Source organism: Polypterus senegalus, chromosome 6 (assembly GCF_016835505.1).
Source record: "Polypterus senegalus isolate Bchr_013 chromosome 6, ASM1683550v1, whole genome shotgun sequence".
Lineage (NCBI taxonomy): Eukaryota > Metazoa > Chordata > Cladistia > Polypteriformes > Polypteridae > Polypterus > Polypterus senegalus.
The window spans coordinates 169641361-169666142 of record NC_053159.1 but is presented as its reverse complement, the minus strand read 5'-3'; the positions used below and the strand labels follow the sequence as shown (position 1 = coordinate 169666142).

At 38.6% G+C, this 24782-nt stretch overlaps 1 protein-coding gene across 1 annotated transcript in view; it reads left to right on the top strand.

Moving 5' to 3' along the window:
- Positions 1 to 6187: 6187 nt before the first annotated feature.
- slc38a11 (solute carrier family 38 member 11) overlaps positions 6188 to 24782 on the top strand; it is a 57722-nt gene continuing 39127 nt past the window's right edge. Inside the window, exons 1-6 of the mRNA XM_039757519.1 lie at positions 6188 to 6522; positions 6654 to 6771; positions 7225 to 7299; positions 15272 to 15406; positions 17189 to 17254; positions 23028 to 23134. Of these exons, the coding sequence (XP_039613453.1) occupies positions 6472 to 6522; positions 6654 to 6771; positions 7225 to 7299; positions 15272 to 15406; positions 17189 to 17254; positions 23028 to 23134 (552 nt within the window). The 5' untranslated portion in view covers positions 6188 to 6471. The remainder of the gene's footprint in view (positions 6523 to 6653; positions 6772 to 7224; positions 7300 to 15271; positions 15407 to 17188; positions 17255 to 23027; positions 23135 to 24782) is intronic.

Below are 24782 nucleotides of genomic sequence, written 5' to 3'. Positions count from 1 at the left end.
GGCTGGCGCAGCAGGCTTTTGACAACATCCATGTAATAAAGCCAGGTGATGGAGGCATGATGTGCGGTGCTAGAATAAGCTATGCATTAGGAAAAGCAAGAAAAGGGTGCTTGGAGGAAAAACTGTTTCAGTCACCCTTAGTATAAGGGCTGGGGAAACAATTCAGCTTTCACTGCTATGATGAGTGAAAGGAGAAAGAAAAATAACAATATAGTGGCCAATCAACTTAAAAACTCCTAAACTATTCCATCTACAAAATTACCGGTAAGCAGAAATGGCACAGTCCTCACCAAAAACCTCTACAAATGTCTCACCAATATTATGCAATTGACAGCTTTTCGGTATCCAATAGACAGACAGACAGACAAACATTTCAGCTAAGTAGCCACGCAATTGATGACCACTGTCCAACTTCCTTTCAGCATCTTCATTACAGACATGGCATAACATTACTAGTGAATCTGACTGGAGTTGCTAAAGTCATATACAGTAGATGGCTGAGATAAGCATAATGGAGTAGATGGCCATATCCATGTGCAAGGCCCACAATGCTACACATAAGAATGTAGCATTGTGCAAATTTCCTTTCTTTCAACAAAAGAAATATATCTGTACCCATGCCATGCCATAAGAGTCAAGCCAGGTTATTGTATGGGAGTGAGGGGTCAAGGAAGGTGAACAGTCAGAACTGAATTCAAAAAATATTCGTACAAAAAGAGCTTCAAAATTGCCAAGAACAACACAGAAAGAGACAGAAACATAAACTAAAAGAGTAACAAGGAGTGTTAAAAATATAAGGCTATATTGTTAACCTGCAAAAATTAGCTAAATTATGAAATGTTTTGAGATCAAAGCTGTATGGACCTACAAAGGCACACTTAATCTTTCAAGGATGGATTTTTATACTTTGCTGATACTAACTAGCTCCTAAAGAGCAAACAAAAATGGCAAGATATATCAGTAAAAACACAAAAACTATGTTAGCAGAAAATAAAAACAGAGAAATAAATGTAACTTATGTTCAAACTACACAGATACATATTGTCAATAAGGCAGAGAGTATCAAATTCCAAAAAGATGAAAAGTGCTGTCAGTCTTACCTGTACCCCAGACACTCTTTTCCAGGCGGTAATGGCCACCATGACATCAAATGCCAGCGTATGACCATAGATGCCACGTGATTTCAGTGTCCCATGGCCAACTTGGTTTCCAGAAATAAAAGAAAATTGTCAGATAAAACAACACTGTTAATAAAGATGACAATAGGCAGGAAATATAAGTCACAGCAATATATACTGCTCAAAAGAATTAAAGGAACACTTTTTAATCAGAGTATAGCATCAAGTCAATGAAACTTATGGGATATTAATCTGGTCAGTTAAGTAGCAGAGGGGGTTGTTAATCAGTTTCAGCTGCTGTGGTGTTAATGAAATTAACAACAGATGCACTAGAGGGGCAACAATGAGATGACCCCCAAAACAGGAATGGTTTAACAGGTGGAGGCCACTGACATTTTTCCCTCCTCATCTTTTCTGACTGTTTCTTCACTAGTTTTGCATTTGGCTACAGTCAGTGTCACTACTGGTAGCATGAGGCGATACCTGGACCCTACAGAGGTTGCACAGGTAGTCCAACTTCTCCAGGATGGCACATCAATACGTGTCATTGCCAGAAGGTTTGCTGTGTCTCCCTGCACAGTCTCAAGGGCATGGAGGAGATTCTAGGAGACAAGCAGTTACTCTAGGAGAGCTGGAGAGGGCCATAGAAGGTCAATAACCCATCAGCAGGACCAGTATCTGCTCCTTTGGGCAAGGAGGAACAGGATGAGCACTGCCAGAGCCCTACAAAATGACCTCCAGCAGGCCACTGGTGTGAATGTCTCTGACCAAACAACCAGAAAGACTTCATGAGGGTGACCCAAGGGCCCCATGTCCTCTAATGGGCCCTGAGCTCACTGCCCAGCAGCATGCAGCTCGATTGGCATTCGCCATAGAATACCAGAATTGGCAGATGCACCACTGGTGCTCTGTGCTTTTTACAGATAAGAGCAGGTTCACCCTGAGCACGTGACAGAAGTGAAAGGGTCTGGAGAAGCCATGGAGAACATTATGCTGCCTGTAACATCATTCAGCATGAGCAGTTTGGTGGTGGGTTAATGATTGTCTGGGGAGGCATATCCATGGAGGGTCACACAGACCGCTACAGGCTTGACAAAGGCACCTTGGCTGCCATTAGGTATCAGGATGAAATCCTTGGACCCATTGTCAGACCCTATGCTGGTACAGTGGCTCCTGGTGCACGACAATTCCTAGCCTCATGTGGTGAGAGTATGCAGGCAGTTCCTGGAGGATGAAGGAATTGATACCATTGACTGGCCACCACACTTTCCTGAGCTAAATCCAATAGAACACCTCTGGGACATTATGTTTTGGTCCATCCAATGCCACCAGGTTGCACCTCAGACTGTCCAGGAGCTCAGTGATGCCCTAGTCCAGATCTGGGAGGAGATCCCCCACAACACCATCTGTCATCTCATTAGAAGCATGCACCGATGTTGTCAGGCATGTATACAAGAACACAGGGGCCATGCAAAGTGCTGCGTACAATTTTGAGTTGCTGCAATTAAATTTTGGCAAAATGGACTAGCCTGCCACATCATTTTTTCACTCTGGTTTTTGGGGTGTCTTTGAATTCAGGGCTCTGTAGGCTGATCATTTTCATTTTCATCAAACGATGTGGCATCCTTTCGTTCCTAACAGATTACCCAGTCTATATCAGTATAGATATCCAGGAGGATTTCTTTTTCCCATTGAGATCTGATGTGTTTTCAAAGTGTTCCTTTAATTTTTTTGAGCAGTTTAGTAAAAATGATAATCAACAAAAATTGAGAACAATGATATCTTCATAGACAAAAGCAGTGATCAACAATCAGTCAACACATAGAAAAAAAATTAGATTATCCGGTGCTCTAGAATGGAGAATGCTCAAAAGCAATATACAGGGGGTTACAACGTCTCGACATACAACCTTTCGAGTTTACAATGCTCACTCCCATAAAAACCTAAAAAAATTGAGACATGAGAAGGAATAAAGGTAAGGATTTTTTTATACACTCATGTTTTCTGCTACTACAGTACAGTGTACAGTACAGTATATTTATGTCCTTTTCCTTTTTCTGTGACTTAGTTGTGTTTTTATGTTCTAGATTATGATTTTGCAAATGTGTTCGGATAGGTAAGTGACTTGGGCTAGGGTGTGTTTCGACTTACACCAAAATTCGGGTTACATCACTGTTGTAGGAACGGATCTGTGTCATAACCTGAGGACCCCTTGTACTTAAAAATAATAATAAAGAACATTTGCCAATTATGCTTTCTTAATAGAAAAGCACAGTGCACAACAATCATTTAACAATGAGAGAAAAATGAAAATACAGATTAAAAAAGAATACTACAAAATATAAAAAAATTAAGAAAAAAGAGAGAAACTGGTATTGAAAAAATAAAAATGTATATGCATATTATACAAATATAGTTTCATATATATATATATATATATATATATAGACACACACACAACTATATAGGTGAGCTGCTTTTTATTATCAGTCTTTCTCATTTTTTATTGTGCAGCTATGTTTCATCAAAAAAAAAAAAACTAAAAGGCTTTACAATTTCTAATCACTTTTTCTATTACTGGATTAATCTTTTGTGTAATGATCTACTTCAGTATCCCGGACCCATCGAGTTTGTGCCACTGATATTACTCCTACGAGATATCCTTTGCTTAAACAAAAGGTATTCAATTTCAATGTTCCCTTTCTCTATTTCTATTTTATCTTTTCTGCCTCTTATAGGATTCAAATTTGCATTTACTTCCTTCCCATTTAGAAACAGGTTTACATCCAGCATTAAAGAAGAGGGTTTCTCTTTGAAACGTGTTGGCCTTCCCCTTTTTTTGATCACTGCATACCCAGGGATACCACAAAGGAAATGGACATTTCCATTTCACATACATGAAACTACTGACCTAGAAGGATATATAAATTTGTATATATATTATATACCTGTTTTGTACATACATTATTATGTTACTGATATTCTGTTGCATGCATACAAGGACTTATCAGTATTAATATGTTTCGGTTAATAATCCGTCTTTTGTGTAGTTCTCATCTTCTACTTTTCCTTTGTAGATAACGTAGGTAACATTCTCCTGGCATCCTCTAACTGCAGATTGGTCGATCAGACTGCTAGAGAGTGAAACGTGACTAATCACCCCAGAGAACATGTTTCCACTGCTAAAGAGTTCAATGGCGGCATGCTTTACACCACTCCAGCAGACAGTCTTATGTGCTGCTTGACCATGAAAAGACATTTCTTGAAGCTCCTGATGCACAGCTCTTGTGCTGATGTTGCTTCCAGAGGGCAGAATACAACTCTGTTGTAAGTGATGCCACAGAAGAGAGAAGAGGCAATTTTTATGAGCTTCAGCGCTTGCGGCCCCACTCTGTGAGTTTAGGTGGTCTGCCACTTTATGACTGAGCTGTTGTAGTTGCTCCACGACACTTCCACTCCCCATTTTAGCACTTGCAGGTGAGCAGGACAGATCTAGCAGTGAAGCAATTTCACATACTGCCTTGTGGCAAAGGTGGCACCCTATGGCAGTGCCATGAGCTCTTCAGTGTGGCTGGTGATGTTTGTCAATGGAAACTGCTACTGGATTCTATGCACATACTAACAATGGAATCACCTGAACTCAAAAGAATTTGGAGTGGTGTCCACATACTTTTGGCCATAAAGTGTAAATGTAACTGTGGGAGGTCGATCTACAATGCAAATGTCTGGAGGGTGCGACTAGACCACATGTCTGCCTGGGGAATTTGCAACAGGGATTCCGAGGTATTTCGTCATGTGGTGGGTTCAGCAACACGCTGTACCAGTGCATGCTCCCCAACCTGACCTGACCTGTTGGCAAGTGTTTGCTGTGAGGAATGGTGCCCCACCCACACTTTTGTTGTTGTCTTGGTCCCAATTCCGTTGGGAAATTATGCCACCTATATGATCTTGAAATATGCTCTGTGCCACCCTGACCTAAATTAAGTTGGTCTGCAAATGGAAGAGTCTGTGCATAATATTTATAAGCAGGCAAATTCGCCAGACTACAGTAGTGTGAAAACAAGCATTACAGAATAGATGTCACCATTGGCAATTTGTTCTAAAAAGTGACTTGCGGAGTACATAGTGATTCAGAGCACCTGAACTCATTCATTTTGACCATAAACATTTTATTATATCTTTAAGGACGAGGTTAAGAGCATGCAATGATACAGCATATTGCCGCACCACCACATGACAAACCAATTCAGGACCCCAGATTAGGACCCGAATGCTATCAAGGAACAGGTGACACCTCACCACACTAGTTCAGAAGGAATAGAACATTGGGAGGTTTTTTTATGGTGGCTGGAGTGCCAAATCTGCTACCGACCCCCAGGTTTTCCTCAGAAGGTTGGAGGGCCTACATGCAAGGCTGGATGCAGATTTACGTCATACTCAGGATGGAGCCATTGCAGGTTAAGGGTTGTTGCTCGAGGCGAGGCGTTTTACAGGATTCGAACCGGCAACCTTCCAATTGCCACCGCAGATCCCTAGCCTCAGAGCCACCATTCTGTCCTTCTTTTAAATTCAACAACAACAACAAAAAGTTATTTTAAACTAATAGAATGTAATTTTGAAAAATGTAAAATACAACTGATGATGTCATAATGTTTTTGTGATAGCAAAATAACATTTTGATATATCATGATGTGTACTGAGGTACCTCAAATATACTGTTTGTTTGTTTTTTAAATAATATTTTAAGTTGTGTTTACGATGTCTTAAAATGAACGTAAAAATACATTAGCATATCTGCAAAGATATAACAAAGTGCATGATACATAATTTCAGGATATGCTTAAACGAATAAATGCTTGATAATGCACATCATGCTTCTTTAAATTAAAGTATTATATGATCTAATTCATTTGAAGATATTTCAAAATGCATTCCGATATACCATAAAATAATCTGAATAGCAATGTTTTCTAGGAATGTGTGTGCTGTCGCGTTTGACGTCATTTTAAATGTCTGAAAGAACTTCACTCGTGGTCTTCCAAACTCCGCAGGCATTAAATACTGGATTGCTTATTCACAGTTCAAGGATGGGGACAGCCAGCGCTATATTTAAATTCCGTCCATTAACACCATCACTCAATCATACGATTGTTTTCGTCCCGTCCCGAGGCCCCTTCAGTGTTCTTGGAAAGGTCATTCCGTGCACTCCTTCCTTGTGGGCGGACCTCGCCTGGAGAGCTCATAGCCACCGAAGCCCTGGAGATGAAGGCACGGCGTAGCGCACTCCGTGGTATTGATGCTGCCCTTCGTTGGCTACTTGCACAGACCTTTGTAATAATCTATTTTCGGCGAAATGGAGGAGACGCCAGATCTTAAACAACCGAATGACTGCACCACGTACCAGGTAAGTACTTGAACCCTGCACTGCTCGATGCTTCGCCGCATCTCCGCTTATTTGTGACTCAGAAACTTCCGCAAATCGCGCATCACTGTCTATCCTCACGTCGTGTCCTGTTCCCCCAAACTGTGTTTCAGGAAGAAATAGGTGACAGGAAACCGCTTCTTCCATCCCAGGACGAAGAAAGGGGAAACAGTAGTTTATCTTCGGCCAGCTTTAACGTGATTAATTCAATCATTGGATCTGGAATTATAGGTAAATAGTCACTAAAGTTGAGCACAGCAGCTGACAAAAGCACCGGAGAAGCCTCTGCGATTGCCATGCCGTTATCCTACCTGAGATTGTAAATAAATGCTGCTTCTGTTTGGGACTTGTTGATCCGGTCGGCTAATCTCGCCATCATGTGATCCGGCCGGTTTGTGCAATGAAAAGAAAAAGTCTCACCTCGGCCGATCAGCTTCTTGCGAGGCCGCTTCATGCTATAACCCAGGGGCTTTCCTTGCATGTGTTAGAACAAATAAGAGAGCAGGTGTCGCTTTGCACATGCGAGGTGGGGTGGGGGAAATTAGAAAGCGATGGCGTGCCGGAGAATGCTGGTATGGACTACAATTTATTATTTTATATTTTACTTTGTGTCCGTTTGATATTTCAATAAATACAGAAAATAATGATACGTTCATCTAACTTGTTATTCCTGCCCATAATTAGGTTTACCTTACTCTATGAGACAAGCTGGATTCCTTTTGGGGATGATGCTCCTTCTAGCGGTTGCTCTTATAAACGGTGAGTGATTCCTCCTCGGTTCAATTAAGGTGAAGTAGAGGACACTTCATGGCAAAACAAGACACCAGTGCTCAGTTCATTTACTCCATCTGTATTCTCCACCTGAATGGGGCATTTTAGTCCCAGTTGGTAAATTACAATGTGTAATAGCAGGTACAGATCATAGAAACAATTTACATTTCAATCAGTTCTTTTATTTTGGACTGTATTCACATATTTTACCATTCATGCATGTCCTGAACCTTAGCTGGATTAGAACAAATGGGAAAATAAGAAATGTGACAAACGACAGAAGACCATTTAGTCCATTAAGCTCATTTTGTTTAGCTAATAGCTAAGCTTTTCCAGTATCTCATCCAGATACTTGTTAAAGGTTGTCAAGGTTTCTTCTTCTTATTCTTCGTTCCCACAATTTTTTACATAAAGTAGTGTTTCCTGGCTTCAATCTTAAATGCACTTCCCATTAATATTCACTGATGCCCTCAAGAATTCTGCTGGACCCACAATATTAATGCCTTTAAGAATATTAAACCTAGATTAGGCTCTCAAGCGTTCTCTTCTGCTCAGACCTAAACAAGTTTAATTCTTCAAGTCTGTCACGGTAGGACATGTCCTTTTGGTCACTAGATGCACCTCCTTGCTCTCCTCTGCATAGCTTCAGGTTCTGGTTTGTCTTTCTTGCAGCCTAATGACGTGAAATGCACATCATACACCAGATGTGGTCTACTAAGACTTTACACGATATATTCCAAGCATAACTTTCCTTGATTTATATGCAACAGTTTTTACTGTATAACCAAACATTTTATTTGCCTTTTTAATCACTTCTGCATATTGCTTAGATGATGAAAATGTTGTGTCAACATAAACCCCTAAACTCTTTTCAGAGGCTCCTTCCTGTAGGACAGTTTCTTCCATTCTTTCCTTTTGCCCAGGTGTCGCACTTTGCTCTTTTCTACATTAAACTGCATTTTCCAAGTATTTGTCCAGTTCTGAAAATAATCCAAGTCTTTTGAATTGTTTTAACTGTCTCCTCATCGTCTGCCATGCCTCCAGATTTTAGTGTCATTTGTAAATTATTGAAGACCTGGATTAGGTCCCCACGGAGTTTCCTCTGCTCCGTCACAGGGCACCTTTGCACTGAGGCTGCTTATCATTTTAACTTTAAGGTTCTTAATCTTAGTTCTTCATTCCAGCCACTTTCATAATTAGTACCCAATTACTGCTGCTCATTGAATGCACCCTGTTGCCTTGATTTAAATTGACTTGCATATTACAATTCCAAAACCTAAACTACTACTTTTTTTTTTTTTTTCATCTTTCAGTTAAAAATAAGTTGCCTGCTCCACATCAAAAGTTGTCTTACCTCAGAAAAAGAAAAACTGAGTTGTCAAAATGAAAGCACTGCCTGGCACTGGGGGGCTGCAATGGGTTTAGGTTCTCGCGACATCCAGTTTTATAATTCAAAGCCAATTTTTGATGCTAGTAATCCATGCATGTAACTTTTATTTTCTTATTGACCCCCAAGTGAAAGGTATGCTCCATTAGTACCTGTGATTGTCTACTAAATACTGTAAACAACTAGCTGGAATGAAAACCTGCAGACCCAGTGGCCCATCAGGAACAGCTGCGCTTGTAGATCTCTAGCCAAGCAGCTTGTTACACTGGGGGTGGAAACCCACCCAGCCGTATACATGGGGAGAATAGATAGAGAGCACTTTAAATATCCCATGGGTAAAGTAAAATTTTTTTTTTTTTTTTTTACCAAAGCTCAATAAATAACTACTTTTTTTAACTATTATTTTTATTATGACAAACGGAAACCCCCGCTCTCAAATTTACACCAGTGTGACTAAATGGAAAGAAAATTAAAAAGAATAAAGTCTGGACTTGACTAATGATAAAAGACTCAGTGAGGCACTATAGAGGCATATCACCATTGGCATGAAGGAGCCCCAGCAGTGTTTCTTGATACCCTTCTGCTGAATAATTTGGAATATTCAGTTCACATCTTATTTATTTCAATAGTTTTTTCATTCTTAACAATGTCTCCATGTGTAGTTCCTCACAGTGAGTCCTTTGTTACGAGGAAATAGAAGTGCAGCCAAAGCTAGCAGGCAGGTGTGGTGGGGAAAGCTAAGGCCTTACTCCCGAAAATTGGTCTTGAAAACCCCCACTGATTCTTCTTCTTCTTCCTGTGCCTACAAACGAGCACAGAAGTGGGAATGGAAAAGATTAGGATTTTTTCTTTAAGAGACGTTGTTTGCATCATTGATGATTTGGTCTTTTTTGGCATTTTCCATTGAAAATAAACTGGGATTAAAATTGCAACCATTACAAAATGAACTCTTAAAAGAAAATTTAAAATGCATTGAAGGGTAAGTTTTTCAAGTCATAGTTATTTCTTCACTGTCATGGTATGTATTAATTTGTTACAATAATATATGTTCGTAAGTAAAGCATATTTAAGAAATTAAAAAAAAAAGTAACAAGCTTGGCCTTACATTTCACAAAGGAGCTAATGGACAACTGGGTTCCAATGTGAAAAAGGCCTTAAAACTTACTGAATACGTTGATTTCCTTGAGATTACAATTATATTGCAGAACAGGGTGTCCATATCTTTTTAGGAAGGAAAAAAAGCCAAACGTTGTTGTGAGTTTCAGCCATTTTATTTATTTATTTATTTTTTCCTTTTTATTAATTTTATTGCATTCCATACAATGCAATCAAGTTTTTACAAAAAGAAAAATTGAGCTAAGAACAGATCGATCCCCACCCCTGAGAGAGAGAACAAGCCAAACGGCATGAAATTTAAGACCTGTAAACATACCTAAATTAATAAGTTCTCTGTGCTTTATGAGATTATTTTAAAATATTACTGCTAAGATCCTGCCATGTTTTGAAAAAAGTCTGTACGGATCCTCTAACTGAGTATTTGATTTTTTCCAACTTCAAATAATATAACACATCGGTTTTCCTCTGACTTAAAAGAGGAGAGTTTGGGTTCTTCCAGTTTATCAGAATCAGTCTGCGTGCCAACAGTGTAGTGAATGCAATCACAATTTGTTTGTCCTTCTCCACTTTAAACCCATCTGGAAGAACCCCAAACACAGCTGTTAATGGGTTAGGAGGGATTGTGAGTCCAAGGCTGTCTGAAAGGTAATTAAAAATGTTTGTCCAGAATGATGTTCATTTGGTGCAGGCCCAGAACATGTGACCTGTTGAGGCTGGGACTTGATTGCAGCGTTCGCAGGTTGGATCATGCCCTGGAAACATTTTAGAGTTTTACTCGAGACAGATGTGCTCGATATATAATTTTGAGTTGTATAATTGTATGCTTTGCGCATATGGAGCTCGAGTGAATTCTCTGCATTGCTACTTTCCACTCCTTTTCTGATATATTAATTGAGAGATCTTTTTCCCAGTGACCTTCAGCCATTTTAAAAGCAGGCCAGCTATACACATCATTTAAATGCTCGTCTCCCACAACGGCAGCCTTTCAGGGTGGTATAAATTCACCTCGGAAAGTCAATATGAACATTTATTGTTGATGCCCAGAGGAGAATTATGGGCTCTGTTCTGTAGACAATTCAGAAATAATAACTACAAAGAAGTCGCACGATAGCTTTCATTTTTTCACTACATGGTCGTTTATTTTATTACTTTGCAGTGATGTTTTCTGGTGGTGCCTGTATGATAATACATATACGTGCTTCTGTGGTCCAGTGAGAGAAAGATTGAGCACCTGCGTTACATTCAGTCAAGTGACAAGAACTGAACAGACATTATAAGCATGCATGTACTTTTAATAGGGTTGAAATTCAGTAAGTGTAGTACAGATGTTTTACAGTAGACACAGTGGTAACGCAGAGCTGTCTTTCCTGCTTCACAGCACTGGGCTCTGCATGGAATTTGTCCCTGTGTATTTATGGATTATTTGGTATTGGTAAGTGTCAATGAGATTACTCTCTCAAAAACATAGTCCTCGGCTCTTTTATTATCATACTAGCACAACGAATTGCCTGTTTAGTTAAAAAGACACAATGGTAAGTCCGTTTTGATCACATTATGCATTTAGGAACCTCTGTTCACTGTATATGCTGGCTCTTATGTCCCTCTTTGTTCGTCACCCTTAACATCTGTCTTTCTTGTTGCCTTTTTTTTTTTTTTTTTTTAATTTTCAAATCGGACATTCCATTCTTCTTGTGGACACCGGACAATCTTATTGTTATATATAGATCCTCATCAAGCAATTCATCATGTCTTTAAAAAATGTGATAATTGGTTTGATAATTGTTAAATAGTTTCCTTGTGATTATGGTCTATTGGACACTCATTTTTTTGAGTTTGGTTTGCCATGAAAAGTGTGACATGCAGAGGGTTTGGGTTTTTCGAAAATCTGAAGCTTTATTAAAAACTATCAAAATACCCGTGCTTCGCAGCAGCGAAGTACTGCCTTAAAATTTTTATTAAGAAAATTAAACCTTTTTAAATTGAGGGAAAATATACCAATAATTATTTAAGGATCTCTTTGTATACCATATTGCCAGTTCGGCCCTCCAGTTGTAATATGACCAAGCTGTGCGCTGAGCTTACTCTTGAGCATGCAACATACAGTTGGCCATGTGAACAGTAATCTTGTTTCAAATCTCACAGCTTGGATTGCTGCTGTCATAATCGGTTTGAGTTTCATGGTTTGTTTCAATTACGTTAGTATTTGCAGGGCTTGTGTTGAAGTGACATTCTGCATCAGTCAAGCGTAGTAAGCATACAACCGGTTTCATCGATAACTTCACATCCAGCTTTTGAGAGTTTAAACATTCATAAACATCTAAGTGTCCACTACTGAAATCGTCACCTGTCAATCTAAGATGTTTAAGAGGCATTGGCGGTTGTCGGAAGGTGTAAAATATTTGGCCATTTCGGTACACTTGAAAGTGACAACCGAATAATTCAGCGGCAGCCATCAACTCGCATCCAGAACCATAGGTGAAGGGCTTAAGCATTTCACTCTTCTAGTGCTCCTGTGTAGTATAATTATCTCCTGTACCGTCATCAGTCCACACCTTGAACCTGTCCCAGTCATTCAATACATAAGACACAATGTTCCTCTGGATATCAAGAGTGAGCCTGATATGACCGTGCAATATGTAACACAGAGAATGGAAAAGGTTGGTGTCATCTCCGGGCATGGAAACCACTCAGTAAGTGACAGTTCTTTGATCGATGGTGATCACCTCGATAGACATGTTAATGGGGGTACAGTTGGAACGATAAAGGAAATGGTTACCTGAACAATGTAAAGTAAGTCTAAAATACCTACACAATAACTATAATCGTAATAAACGAACAATAAAACAGCGGAGAAGCCGTGGATTAAATAAAAAGGCTGTAGTTATCAGCAGGGAGACGTGAATCCCGTGGCCAAGCAAGGAAGGGAATGTAGAGACCGGAGCGATGGACAGCTTTATATAGGCAGGCAGCCAACAACATGGGATGCGTTGGGATGGGGGACCCAACACCGCCTCACACGGTGACCGAGCTGCAGGCTATGGATGTATATATGTATGTAAGTATGATTCAGTTAGCATTGGGAACCCACGTACCAAATTTCTTGAAGATAGCCCCATAAGTAACAAAAACTGTTGGAAAGTTCAATATGGCGGCAGACAGTGGTGTCATATCACCGAAATAAGTATGTACATTGGTTTCGATTAGCGCAGGGAAGCCGCCTACCAAATTTCATGAAGATGGGGCCATAAATAAAAAAGTTCAACATGGCGAACGTTGTTAACCGTTACGCGTAGAATTGCGAAATGATCAACTTTTGTAAGTAAGCTGTAAGGAAAGAGCCTGCCAAATTTCAGCCTTCTACCCACACGGGAAGTTGGAGAATTAGTGACGTTGGAAAGTTCAATATGGCGGCCGACAGTGGCGTCATACCACCGAAATAAGTACGTACATCGGTTTCGGTTAGCACAGGGAAGCCGCCTATCAAATTTCGTGAAGATGGGGTCAGCCTTCTACCTACACGGGAAGTTGGAGAATTAGTGATGAGTGAGTGAGTGAGGGCTTTGCCTTTTATTAGTATAGATACAATGCAGTGTAATCAGTTCAATTCAGATTTATTATAATTTATGCAAAGTACAATGCAAATTATACACACTTTTCACTATCCTTCCGCTTGGCATGAATCTTTGTTAACACAGCATGCAAACTCCACAAAGTAGGTGCTGTTTTGTACAAAACAATCATATGACATATGAATTGAAGGTACATCTGTCTGTAATTACAAACCATGACAGAACAAAAGCACTGAAGAAACTGAATTGCCAAAGCAAAAATCGCATAATAAGCCAAATATACATTAGCTTGGTTAAGAGTGGGTTATCATAACTGCACCCATGACAACCACTGCGAGCAGATAAACGAGTAAGAGATGCATCTTTCCCTCAAGAAAATGGCACCAAGAATCTCTGATAACATTTATTATTTTCTGTTTGCTTTTCTTGTTTCTTAAGGCCTTCCTCAAACACAAAAGGCATGTTTTCTTAAATCAAAACCATTGCAACTTCAAAGTGAAACACTCCATAAGTTTGATAAATGAGATTGCTGTCTATTGGACATTCTTTTATTTTTTTTTAAACACACATTGGGACCCCTTTGCTGATTAGGTCCATTATAAATCCACAACAGTGCGTTAGTTATTTACTATAATGTATAAAATATGCTTTACTTTAGAATGCATGTTCATGTGGAAATTAATATATACCATGATTTTGAAGAAATAAATTCAGCTTGAAACATACCAAATTTAACCTTTTTAGAGCATCTGTTTAAACAAAGGAAGATTAAGTGGTGATATGATTGAAATTTTTTAAATTCTGAAAGGAGTTAATACAGTGGATCTAGGCTGTTACTTTTAAAATGAGTTCAAAAGAACACAAAAATACAGCTTAAAACTTAAGAGTAAATTTTGCACAAATTTTTAGAAAGGGAACCATAGAGACCTGGAATAAGTTGCCCAGTAGTCTCGTAGACAGTAGGACTTGATGTTATTTTTGTAAGAGTTAAGTTGTTTTTTTTTTCTTTTTCAAATGACAGTTTATTGTATGTGTAAAATGTCGTACTTGTGCCAGTTATTATGATGATAATACAATGATCAGTCATTTTCTATATCTTATTTTGATAGCTTTTGGTTTGGAGAACCTCATATAAAAGTTCCTCAAACACTGAGACAGAATGAGAACAGAAATTAGAGAGCCAGTTAAGTCTAGACTTCAATTAACTGCTCTGAATGATCCATGACGTAACATTCTGAAATCTGCTTAATCGAGTTCAGGGTAGGTAGTGTTATCCAGAATCTGTCCCAGCAACATAAGGTGCATCCTGTCCATTGCAAGCCCCACACTCATAATCAGCAAATGAGTTGCAGCTTCGCCTACCTTACTCCTCTTTAGGGAAAAATGGAGGAAAATTGGAGTACCCCGAATATAGTCCACACAGACAAGATTAGAACAAACAAACAAACTCCACACAGGTGACCACAGTTGGTGAGATTCAAACCCAGGATGCTACATTAGTGAGATGACAAAGAAGCAGCTAGAGAGGAAACAGCCAGACCAGTTTTAGAGGTAAACATTGCAGACATTGAGGGAAGGTGTTTAGTGCGGCTCAGTGCACTTTCTGGACAAATGCTGGTCCAGTGGGCCTTCCCCATGGCTTTCTCTTATGAAAATGAGATATATATATTATGTATTTATATATATTATGTATTTATATATATATGTGTATATATATATATGTATATGTATATATATATATATATATATATATATGTGTGTATGTGTATATATAATTATTAATATAATATAATATAATGATGTTATTCTGTATTTAGCTGAGCTTGTCACATTTTCATTTGACAAGGTGAGAAAACTGCTTGACTGCATTTGTATGTTTTTCATTCAGATTACTCCATTATTCTGCTAATCAAAGCTGGAAATTTGTCTGGAACCAACACCTATCAAGCACTTGTTCGTAAAACATTTGGTCTAATTGGCTACATTATCCTCTCCGTTCTGCAGTTTTTATATCCTTTTCTGGGTAAGAAGCTTGGGGTATTAAATGTGATGGTATGGATGGCATATAATTAATTATATTTAATTAGCTCTTTTTTAACCTACTGAAATAATGTGTAAAATAATATAACCGTCTCTGACCTGCAGCATCCAAGAACGTAAAGATAACGTTGATAGATAATATTGTTTTTCTTGATTTTAATCTCTGTTTGCTTTCTTAGGAATACTTGAAATACATTTTGAAAGATCATAGGCAGGAAAATTTCAATCTTTAAAGGTTTATGGAAGAAACACAAATTCTGACAGATTTATTTGTCAATGTAACAGGCTTTTCAGCTACTTTTAGAGTATTTGTACAGTGTATGTATATACAGTAGGAATGATCACAGCCTGTCTGGGAGGGTCACAGCAGGTGCAGCTTTTTGTTCCAAATTATTCCTTTATTAAAAGGGCTCCTATCCTAGATGAACCTGTAGATACTTGCAACTTTTTGTCTTTATTGTAAATAGTAAGAAATATTTTTTAATTTATAGTTAATTTATAGTTTAATTTCCAGTGTTCCTATAACCTCAGGAACCCGTAACTCTGGATTACACAGGTGTGATAGTAGATGGATGGATGGCATTTCCATATTCCAGAGCTTTACAAGGACTGATCCATAATACAACCGCCTTGTGTATTGGGTGGTACAGAGGGTAGTCTGGGAGAATGGGCTAGGATTCCCCAGTCCGGCCCGGTCTTTGTCTTGCTGCTGTTTGCATATTCTTCTCATGTCCTCATTGGCCAGTATCGGTGTGCTTGGTGAGCGACCTTTGAGTGGACTGGCCTCCTGTCCACATTTTTTTCTTGCCTTGGTCCTGATTCTGTTGTGAGGCTCTGGTTCTGTGCCACCCTGAACTGGGTTAAGTGGGTCTGAAAATGGAAGTGTTTGTATATAATATTTAATGGCAGACTGAATTGTCAGCATAGATGTTAAAATAACCATTAAAGAGAAATATATGGATCAATAATGTACACACTGATGATTTGACCTAAAAAAGCAAATTGTTCAGAGTCACATTGTGAGTCAGTGGTGGCTGTCACTCAAGCCGGCCTGAACTCCTAAGCAGACTTTCTTTCTTTCTTTTAATTGGAGTTTAGAAAGTATGCATGCAGTTTTCTGATCTTACCTGTTATGATTGTAAATCTCATTTATTATGAAACATCTTGTTATTTTAACCCATTGATCTTAAAAGAGCACACGCCTACAACGAACTACTAAAGGACATCTGTTCTTCAGCTTCCATTTGTGTGTTCTTTATATTTGTTACTATTTGAATTTAATTAATAATGACTAACTGAATTGGCCAACAGCTCTTCTCCATTCATTCTATTGTGTAAACAACACTTCAGTTTGTATTTTCTGATTTTAATCCATGGGAGTCTTTCTTTTGTTTTTAATTATCTGTCAGGTAATGAATAAGACACAGCAGGCAGGGATATAAACCACTACAAATTATGAAGAGAAAGCACCGACTTTGGTGTTTATGCCACTTGTGTTGTCATTAGCAAGTAAGGCTTAAATATCTGGAATAATAATCGATGACAGTGCAAAGTGTTAATAAGGAAGATCAGAAATACTTAACTGGCTAAATTCCTGTGAAATGTTAGGTGACATTTTGTATTGACACAAAGGTATAAAATGTGAATTATTTAATTGTGTATACAGGAAAATGTTCACAGTTTAATTCATGTGCGATGTCATTCATTGTCATTTTCTATTACTGTATAATAACATCTTTTTTTTTTTTTTCCTTCATGCCCTTAGCCATGGTCAGCTACAATATCATTACAGGTGATACTTTAACAAAGGTTTTGCAACGACTAGCTGGAGGTACTGTATAAAGACCCATTAATTAAATTGTTATTTAAAACACAATGGAATTGAAACATAAAGGCACTGCAGTTTTGGAGTTTTGACCCCCTGTCCCCCAGTCCCAAATGTTACAAGCTCCCTTCCCGATGAAATTTTAGAAGCACAGTATAGCCGATTTTTAAGTTTGTTCAGATTTATTATACAAGCAAAATGTATTTAAGATTGATATTTTGGAATAATACAGTTTTTGGGATAACCCCCATTACATACATATCCCTTGTGAATTTTTTGAATTGCCACATAGGCTGTATTTTAAGTTAGATCAGTGGCGACCTACATGCAAAAGTTTGTGAAAATCAGTTTCTGCATGATTTGCAAACAAACAGATAAAATGCAATCTGAGGGCTAAAACAAAGTTCTTAGCAGGCCAAACGGATAAATAACATCAAGTGAAGTTAAGAAATTCAAAACGCAGACAGAAGGTATTACGATTTTATGTATATATAGATGTAGTACTAGGGTGTTGTACCGTATTAACCATTATGAATGTAGAGAAAAGCCAAGCAAAATGACCCCTTTTATTGGCTAACTAAAAAGATTACAATATGCAAACTTTCGAGGCAACTCAGGCCCCTTCTTCTATTACATCTTGCCTGAAGAAGGGGCCTGAATTGCCTCGAAAGTTTGCATATTGTAATCTTTTTAGTTAGCCAATAAAAGGGGTCATTTTGCTTGGCTTTTCTCTACGTGTGTGTGCGTGTGTGTGTGTGTATGTATGTATGTAGGTAGCAGTGTTGGGGAGTAACGAAATACATGTAACGGCGTTACGTAATTAAATTACAAAATAAATGTAACGGTAATACATTACAGTTACTGTATAAAAATGTGTAATTCAATTACAGTTACTTGTGTAATTTTTCAGAATTACAATTTAAGTTACATATTAAAAATGTCAGCAAAGCCTTTATGAAATATGAAATAATATTTTTTTGCCTGTTTCAGACGCTTTCATTAGGCCTATAAACATCGTCCTTTCCATTCCCTCCCACAGACAATAATTATTTCTGATAGGCTCTCCTATCACGTCTATAATTGCAGCCAGCCATCACCTCAGTCTGATAGCAGATGCCTGGGCATGTTGTGATCTGAGTTTCAAACTACTACTAGCAATGTCTAATAAAACTGCATTTCACAGCTGGAAATTTAGAAAACATTTCAGATATGTCGCGGAAAAGGGCATAAATCTAACTGTGCAATGTAATGCTTGTTTGCCGGCTATCAAGATGTTGTCCACATCGAAAACCTCAATGTCCAACCTCAGGAAACATCTAGAGGTAAGTGCTGCTTGTAAGAGCAAACGGAAAGTTTTTTTTTAGCAATGAAGCCTTCACATTGTCACACAGTCACAGACGCCACGCCACTTTTCACAGCCACACGCTTTTAATGTGCCCAAATGCAGATGTAGCCTATGGCTATTTTAGCTCCCTATTTCGGTTCACTTTAAGCTAGCTACTCTAGATAGCTAGCTAAGGAGGTTGTTGAGCCATATTACGACTTTCCTCCCATTTTGTCAGTTTTGATATTAGCGTGCCTGACTTGCTATATGTAATTTAAAATGTGCCTGGAATGGTAGATTTTAACAAAGACTACGCATTGTCCAAGTTTTACATGTATTGTCTTGAATGCAAGCGATCGGCTACTTCAGCATTTGTGATTGAAAAATAGACTATAAAATGTTTTGTCTAGTAAAAAGTCACATGTTTTTGTAAAGTGTAAACACAATAGTGGTGCACCATAGTCAATGTCTACCCCATAATTTAGTTTTAATTAATAATAACCACCATTTAATGCTACGATTTATTTTACAGTTTTTACACTTTTATTTAAGTTTTTATTAAAGACAAAAAGCTAACAAAGACACATTCCAAAAGAGTTAAGAGCTGCTTATTAAAGTACTGCTTATTGTTTCTTATTTTAATTTTCATTGTAGACAAAAAGCTAACAGAGACACATTCCAAAAGAGCTGCTTATTAAAGTAGTTTCTGATACCTACAATGTTAAAAAGAAATCAAAATGTGTGATTTAAAAAAAATGTTTAACAGTAAAATGTATCTTGAAGTCTGACCTTGTGGTGGTTATTATAGTGTCTTTATGAAAGTTCTGATGTTACTTTGTGTATTAAAAGAGGATCAAAAGTGTTTAACTATTTTAAATAAGAAATTCGGTGTGAAGTATCCCATAACTCTGTTGTTTGATGTCCCCCAAGTGCTGTCAGCTGGAAAAAGAATTTAAAAAGTTGATACAACATACTGTACAACATAGACTGTAATAGTCTGGCAACTAACAATAAGTGGATGTGACACAATAATTAACTTTCAGATTATTTTTTCTCTGCTTCATTGATGTAAGAGATATTGGTCCATTATTCGGTCTATGCTGCATCAAAGATTTTTTTTCTTCCTATATACAGGCAGCATTCAGTCACCTTGAACAACAGGGCTATGGACTGATTCACACTTGATTTCACCATAAAGATTATTACTGTCAGGTTTGAAATTGAAAATGGATACATACAAGCAGGCTACGGGTACAGAATACCCATCCAAAAACTGGAAAAGTAATCAAAAAGTAATTAAAAAGTAATTAGTTACGTTACTCAGAACAAGTAATTAAAATAGTTACACTATTACATTTTGAACAGGGTAACTTGTAACTGTAACGAATTACGTTTTTAAAGTAACCTTCCCAACACTGGTAGGTAGGTAGTCCTCCCTGTGTGGAGTTTGCATGTTCTCCCTGTGTCTGCGTGGGTTTCCTCCCACAATCCAAAGACATGCGGGTTAGGTGTATTGGCGATTCTAAATTGGCTGTAGTGTGTGCTTGGTGTGTTTGTGTGTGTCCTGCGGTGGGTTGGCACCCTGCCCAGGATTGGTTCCTGCCTTGTGCCCTGTGTTGGCTGGGATTGGCTCCAGCAGACCCCCGTGACCCTGTGTTTGGATTCAGTGGGTTAGAAAATGGATGGATATATGTATATGTGTGTATATATGTATGTGTGTGTGTGTGTATATATGTTTGTGTGTGTGTATATATATATATATATATATATATATATATATATATATATATATATATATATATATATATATATATATATATACACACACACACACACTGTGTGCACAATTATTAGGCAAGTTGTATTTTTGAGGATTAATTTTAATATGGAACAAACACAGTGCTATCAGTCAATCCAAAATGTTAATAAACCTGAATGTTTCACAACGGAAATGTGAGTGTGAACATCATCAGGGGAATACATATGTGCACAATTATTAGGCAACTATTAGTGTGCAGATTTATTATGCAACTAAAGGAAAATGAAAATTTTCCCATCTCACTTGTTTATTTTCATCTGTTATAGTGAGAATAATAAACAAACACCTCAAAATTTACAAATAAACATCTCTGACATTTCAAAAAATCAATCAATCAATCAATGACCAATATAGCCACCCTTCTTTCCAATAACAGTCATAAGCCTTTCCATTCATGGAGTCTGTCAGTTTCTTGATCTGTTGACGATCAGCTTTTTGTGGAGCAGTGACTACAGCCTCCCAGACACTCTTCAGAGAGGTGTATTGTTTTTCTCCCCGTAAATCTAGCGCTTAAGAAGTGCCCACAAGTTCTCGATAGGGTTTAGGTCAGATGAGGAAGGGGGCCATGTCATTATTCCTTCATCTTTAAGGCCTTTACTGGCTGGCCACGCAGTGGAGAACTTCGATGCAAGTGATGGAGCATTGGCCTGCATAAAAATCATGGTCTTTTCCTGTATCACTGTTTGAAGAAAGTGTCTTCAAAAACTGGCAGTAGGTTTGGGAGTTGATTTTGAGTTCATCTTCAATGCAAAAGGTCCAACTAGCTCATCTTTAAAAATACCAGCTCATACCAGTACCCCACCTCCACGTTGGAGTGGAGCTCTGTGCCCATTACTGATCCACAGGTCCATCCATCTGGTCCATCAAGAGTCACTCTCATCTCATCGGTCCATAAAACCTTTGAAAAAAATCTGTCTTCAGATATTTCTTGGCCCAGTTTTGACGTTTCAACTTATGTTTCTTGTTCAGTGGTGGTTGGGTTTCAGCCCTCCTTACCTTGGCCATGTCTTTGAGCACTGAACACCTTGTACTTCTGGGCACTCCAGGTAGGTTGCAGCTCTGGAATATGAAAGTACTGGAGGATAATGGGTTCCTGGTAGCTTCACGCTTGATTCTTCTCAAATCTTTGGCAGCTAATTTGCGTCTTTTGTTCTCAACACGTTTCTTGCGACCCTGTTGACTATTTGCAACAAAATGTTTGATGGTTCTGTGATCACACACCAATATCTTAGCAATTCCAAAAGTGCTGCATCCCTCTGAAAGACTTTTTACAATTTTTGACTTTTCGGAGTCAGTTAAATCTCTTTTTTGGCCCATTTTGCCAGAGGAAAACTAGCTGCCTAATAATTCTGCACACCTTGATATAGGGTGTTGATCTCCTTAGGCCACACCCTCCCTCATTACACAAATACACATCACCTGACGTGCTTAAATCCAATAAGCATTCAAGTTAATACAGCTTGGAGTTGGAATATACGCATTAAAAATGATGATATGGTCAAAATACTCACTTGCCTAATAATTGTGCACACCGTGTATATAATATATATATTAGAGTGAACTTTGACCCGGACACAGACAGACGGACATCTTTGTTTTCACCCAACACACCGTTTATTTACACTATTATTTACAGATAATAAACTCAGTGCCTTCTGCACCGTTCCCCCAAATGTCCAGGCCTCCCAGTCCTTGTGCCTTTATTTCCTGGCCGCCTCCAGTCCTCTCTCCAGCTCTGTCCACCTCCACCCGACATCCACTGCTCACTGAAGGGAGGCGACCCCTTATACAGTATATGCTTCCCGGACGAGCACCTGGTATTCCCGGCATTCTTCCCTTGGCCACGCCCCAGCATGGCGGAAGTGCCGGCTGTCCTCCCGGCAAGTCTCCGGGTGTCCTCCAAAGTCTTCCCCGAGATAATCAGGCACTGGGGCGCCGCCTGGCGGTGGCCATGGGTCCCTACAGGGCTGGGCTTCCAAGCGCTCTACCCGAGGCCTCCAGCATATTCAGGACGGACGCCCCCTCTCGGTCTGGGGGAGGCACAAGCCCTCCTCTCGTCCTCCTGTGCGTGTGTGTATATATATATATATATATATATATATATATATATATATGTGTATGTGTATATGTGTGTGTGTGTGTATGTATGTATATATATATATGTATGTATGTATGTATGTGTTTTTACATTAATACAAGGATTTAGGTGGTGAGCACCGACACAAAGTGTTTCACAAAACATTTAAAGATGGTCTGCTGAAACAAATGGGATGATCAAAAAATATTAGCATGTATAAGATATCAAAATGAGTATTTGCTGAGTTGTTTAATATTTTATATTTACTTGTGAAACTGTTTCTTTTCTATTGAAAGATTTAAGAAACTTAAGATTTTCTTAAAAACAGCTATAAGAGTTTTAAACTGCCCTATTGTTCTTTATTCTACAGTTGTGTTGGAGAGTGAATTCTTTCAGAATAATTACATCTGCAAAACAAAAATCTAGGAATAAACCGCATTGATCAGCATTCTCTCAGGGTTTAAAAATGTTGATTTACTGTAGAAAGAAAGCATTATCTTTGACTATAAACTGTATTTTATACATCGTCTTTAACATATTTCATATCACTCTTTTCTAGTTGGTCCGGGGAGTATTCTTGCAAATCGGCATTTTGTCATTGTGATAACCACGCTCCTTTTTACACTTCCTTTGTCCCTTTATCGGGATATATCAAAACTTGGCAAGGTATCTAATTTCTCCTTTTAATTTTTTATGATCAGCATCCTATAATAAAAATTCTGTGCCTAACATGTTTATGAAAAATATTGAGGAGAATCTGTGGGATTTGATTTTTTTTTTGTTGCTTCAATTGGCAATTTGAAATTGGGCCTAATAGTGCTTATTAAGCTGTTAATAGAAATGAATAATTTTAAGAAGACATTCTCAAACCTAACCAGTCCAGTTTATGGTCATGGGGCCAAAGCCTATCCTGGCAACTTTGGGTACAAGGCAGGAAACAGTCCTGGGTGGGCCAGTCTGCTGCAGGGTTTATGCACCTATTCATCCCTACTCACCCAGGGCCAGTTTAGGATGCGTGTCTTCACAGATATGGAGGGTAAACTGAGGCACCAAAACAAAAAACCCACACAGACACAGGAGAACATGCCAGCTCCACACCCACAAAGACCAGCCTCAAGGGTAAAGCTCGGGATTCTGGACCCACCAGGCAGTAGGACTAACCAGTGTGTCACCCCTGAGTATTGTTTTAATAATAAATGTTTTTGTGAGGCTCAGTTTTAATCCGATGCAAGTATCGAGCAAACGGGAAATTTATTGTCCTCTACGTGAATATCTGAATCTTACAAATATAGTTCGAGTTCATTGGCAACTTACCTTTTGCTCCTAATTATTTCACATGGCATCTGAAATGAAAATAGCTACAAAATGATTTTGCAATCACCAAGGAAGCACTTTTCAATATGGCACAGCTGGTAAATCTTTGATGCAAGAAGAGAAAAGCAGAATTCCTCTGTAGAATCGGCAGTGCTGTGACAGGATAAGTCACTTTGAGCATTGGCACAGCAGATGAAGATACTGAGGATTCTGAAAGTGTGGTACTGGCCCGACAGTGGAAGCACATTTGGATGGCTAAAATGTAAAGGACATTCAGAATGATGTAGAATTTGATTGTGGCTTTTGGAAGAGCCAGGCAAAGGGAATCAAGCGAGTTTACTGTTGTATGCAGAAAGAGCTTCTAGTGTCTGTCCTAAATCTTGGTCAAAAGCTCTGTTTTTCTGTTGTCTGGTGATGACAAATATTCTACTGTCACCTGATTCCAATTAAGAAAGACTATTTTATTCTGGTCATGTTTAGTATGTTGAAAAAGAAAAAATACAAAATGAGTATATGTATTCTATACTAACAAGACAAACACTTTACCACCTTCATCCCCACACCTTACCCAACTATACTCTAAGGTGTCAACAAAATGAAAAAATATAATATGAGTCATACTGCACCAGACAACGGGCTGACCACCTCCATCACAGCAACAGAGGGCTAGAACAAGATGGACTCCAAGTAGAAAATGGAAGACTAATGAGACATCTGAACTACCAGCCAAGTGTCCATGTAGTAATTTTGGCAGTAGGTGCCCTGGCCAGCTGCAGCACAGAGAGAAGGTGACCATGAAATATTTCATTTCAAAGAAGGAGAGATGGACTCCAGGCACTTCCATTAGGAGGTTAGCAGGAATTTAGCTGCCAGCATAACCTGGACAAAGAGCTACCGCTGGAGAGAAGAAAGGGCCCTTCATGGGCTGAACATAAACAAAAGAGCGTTAAACATTAAATGCAAGATAGACAACTAAAAAATAAATATAACAGCAGGTAAA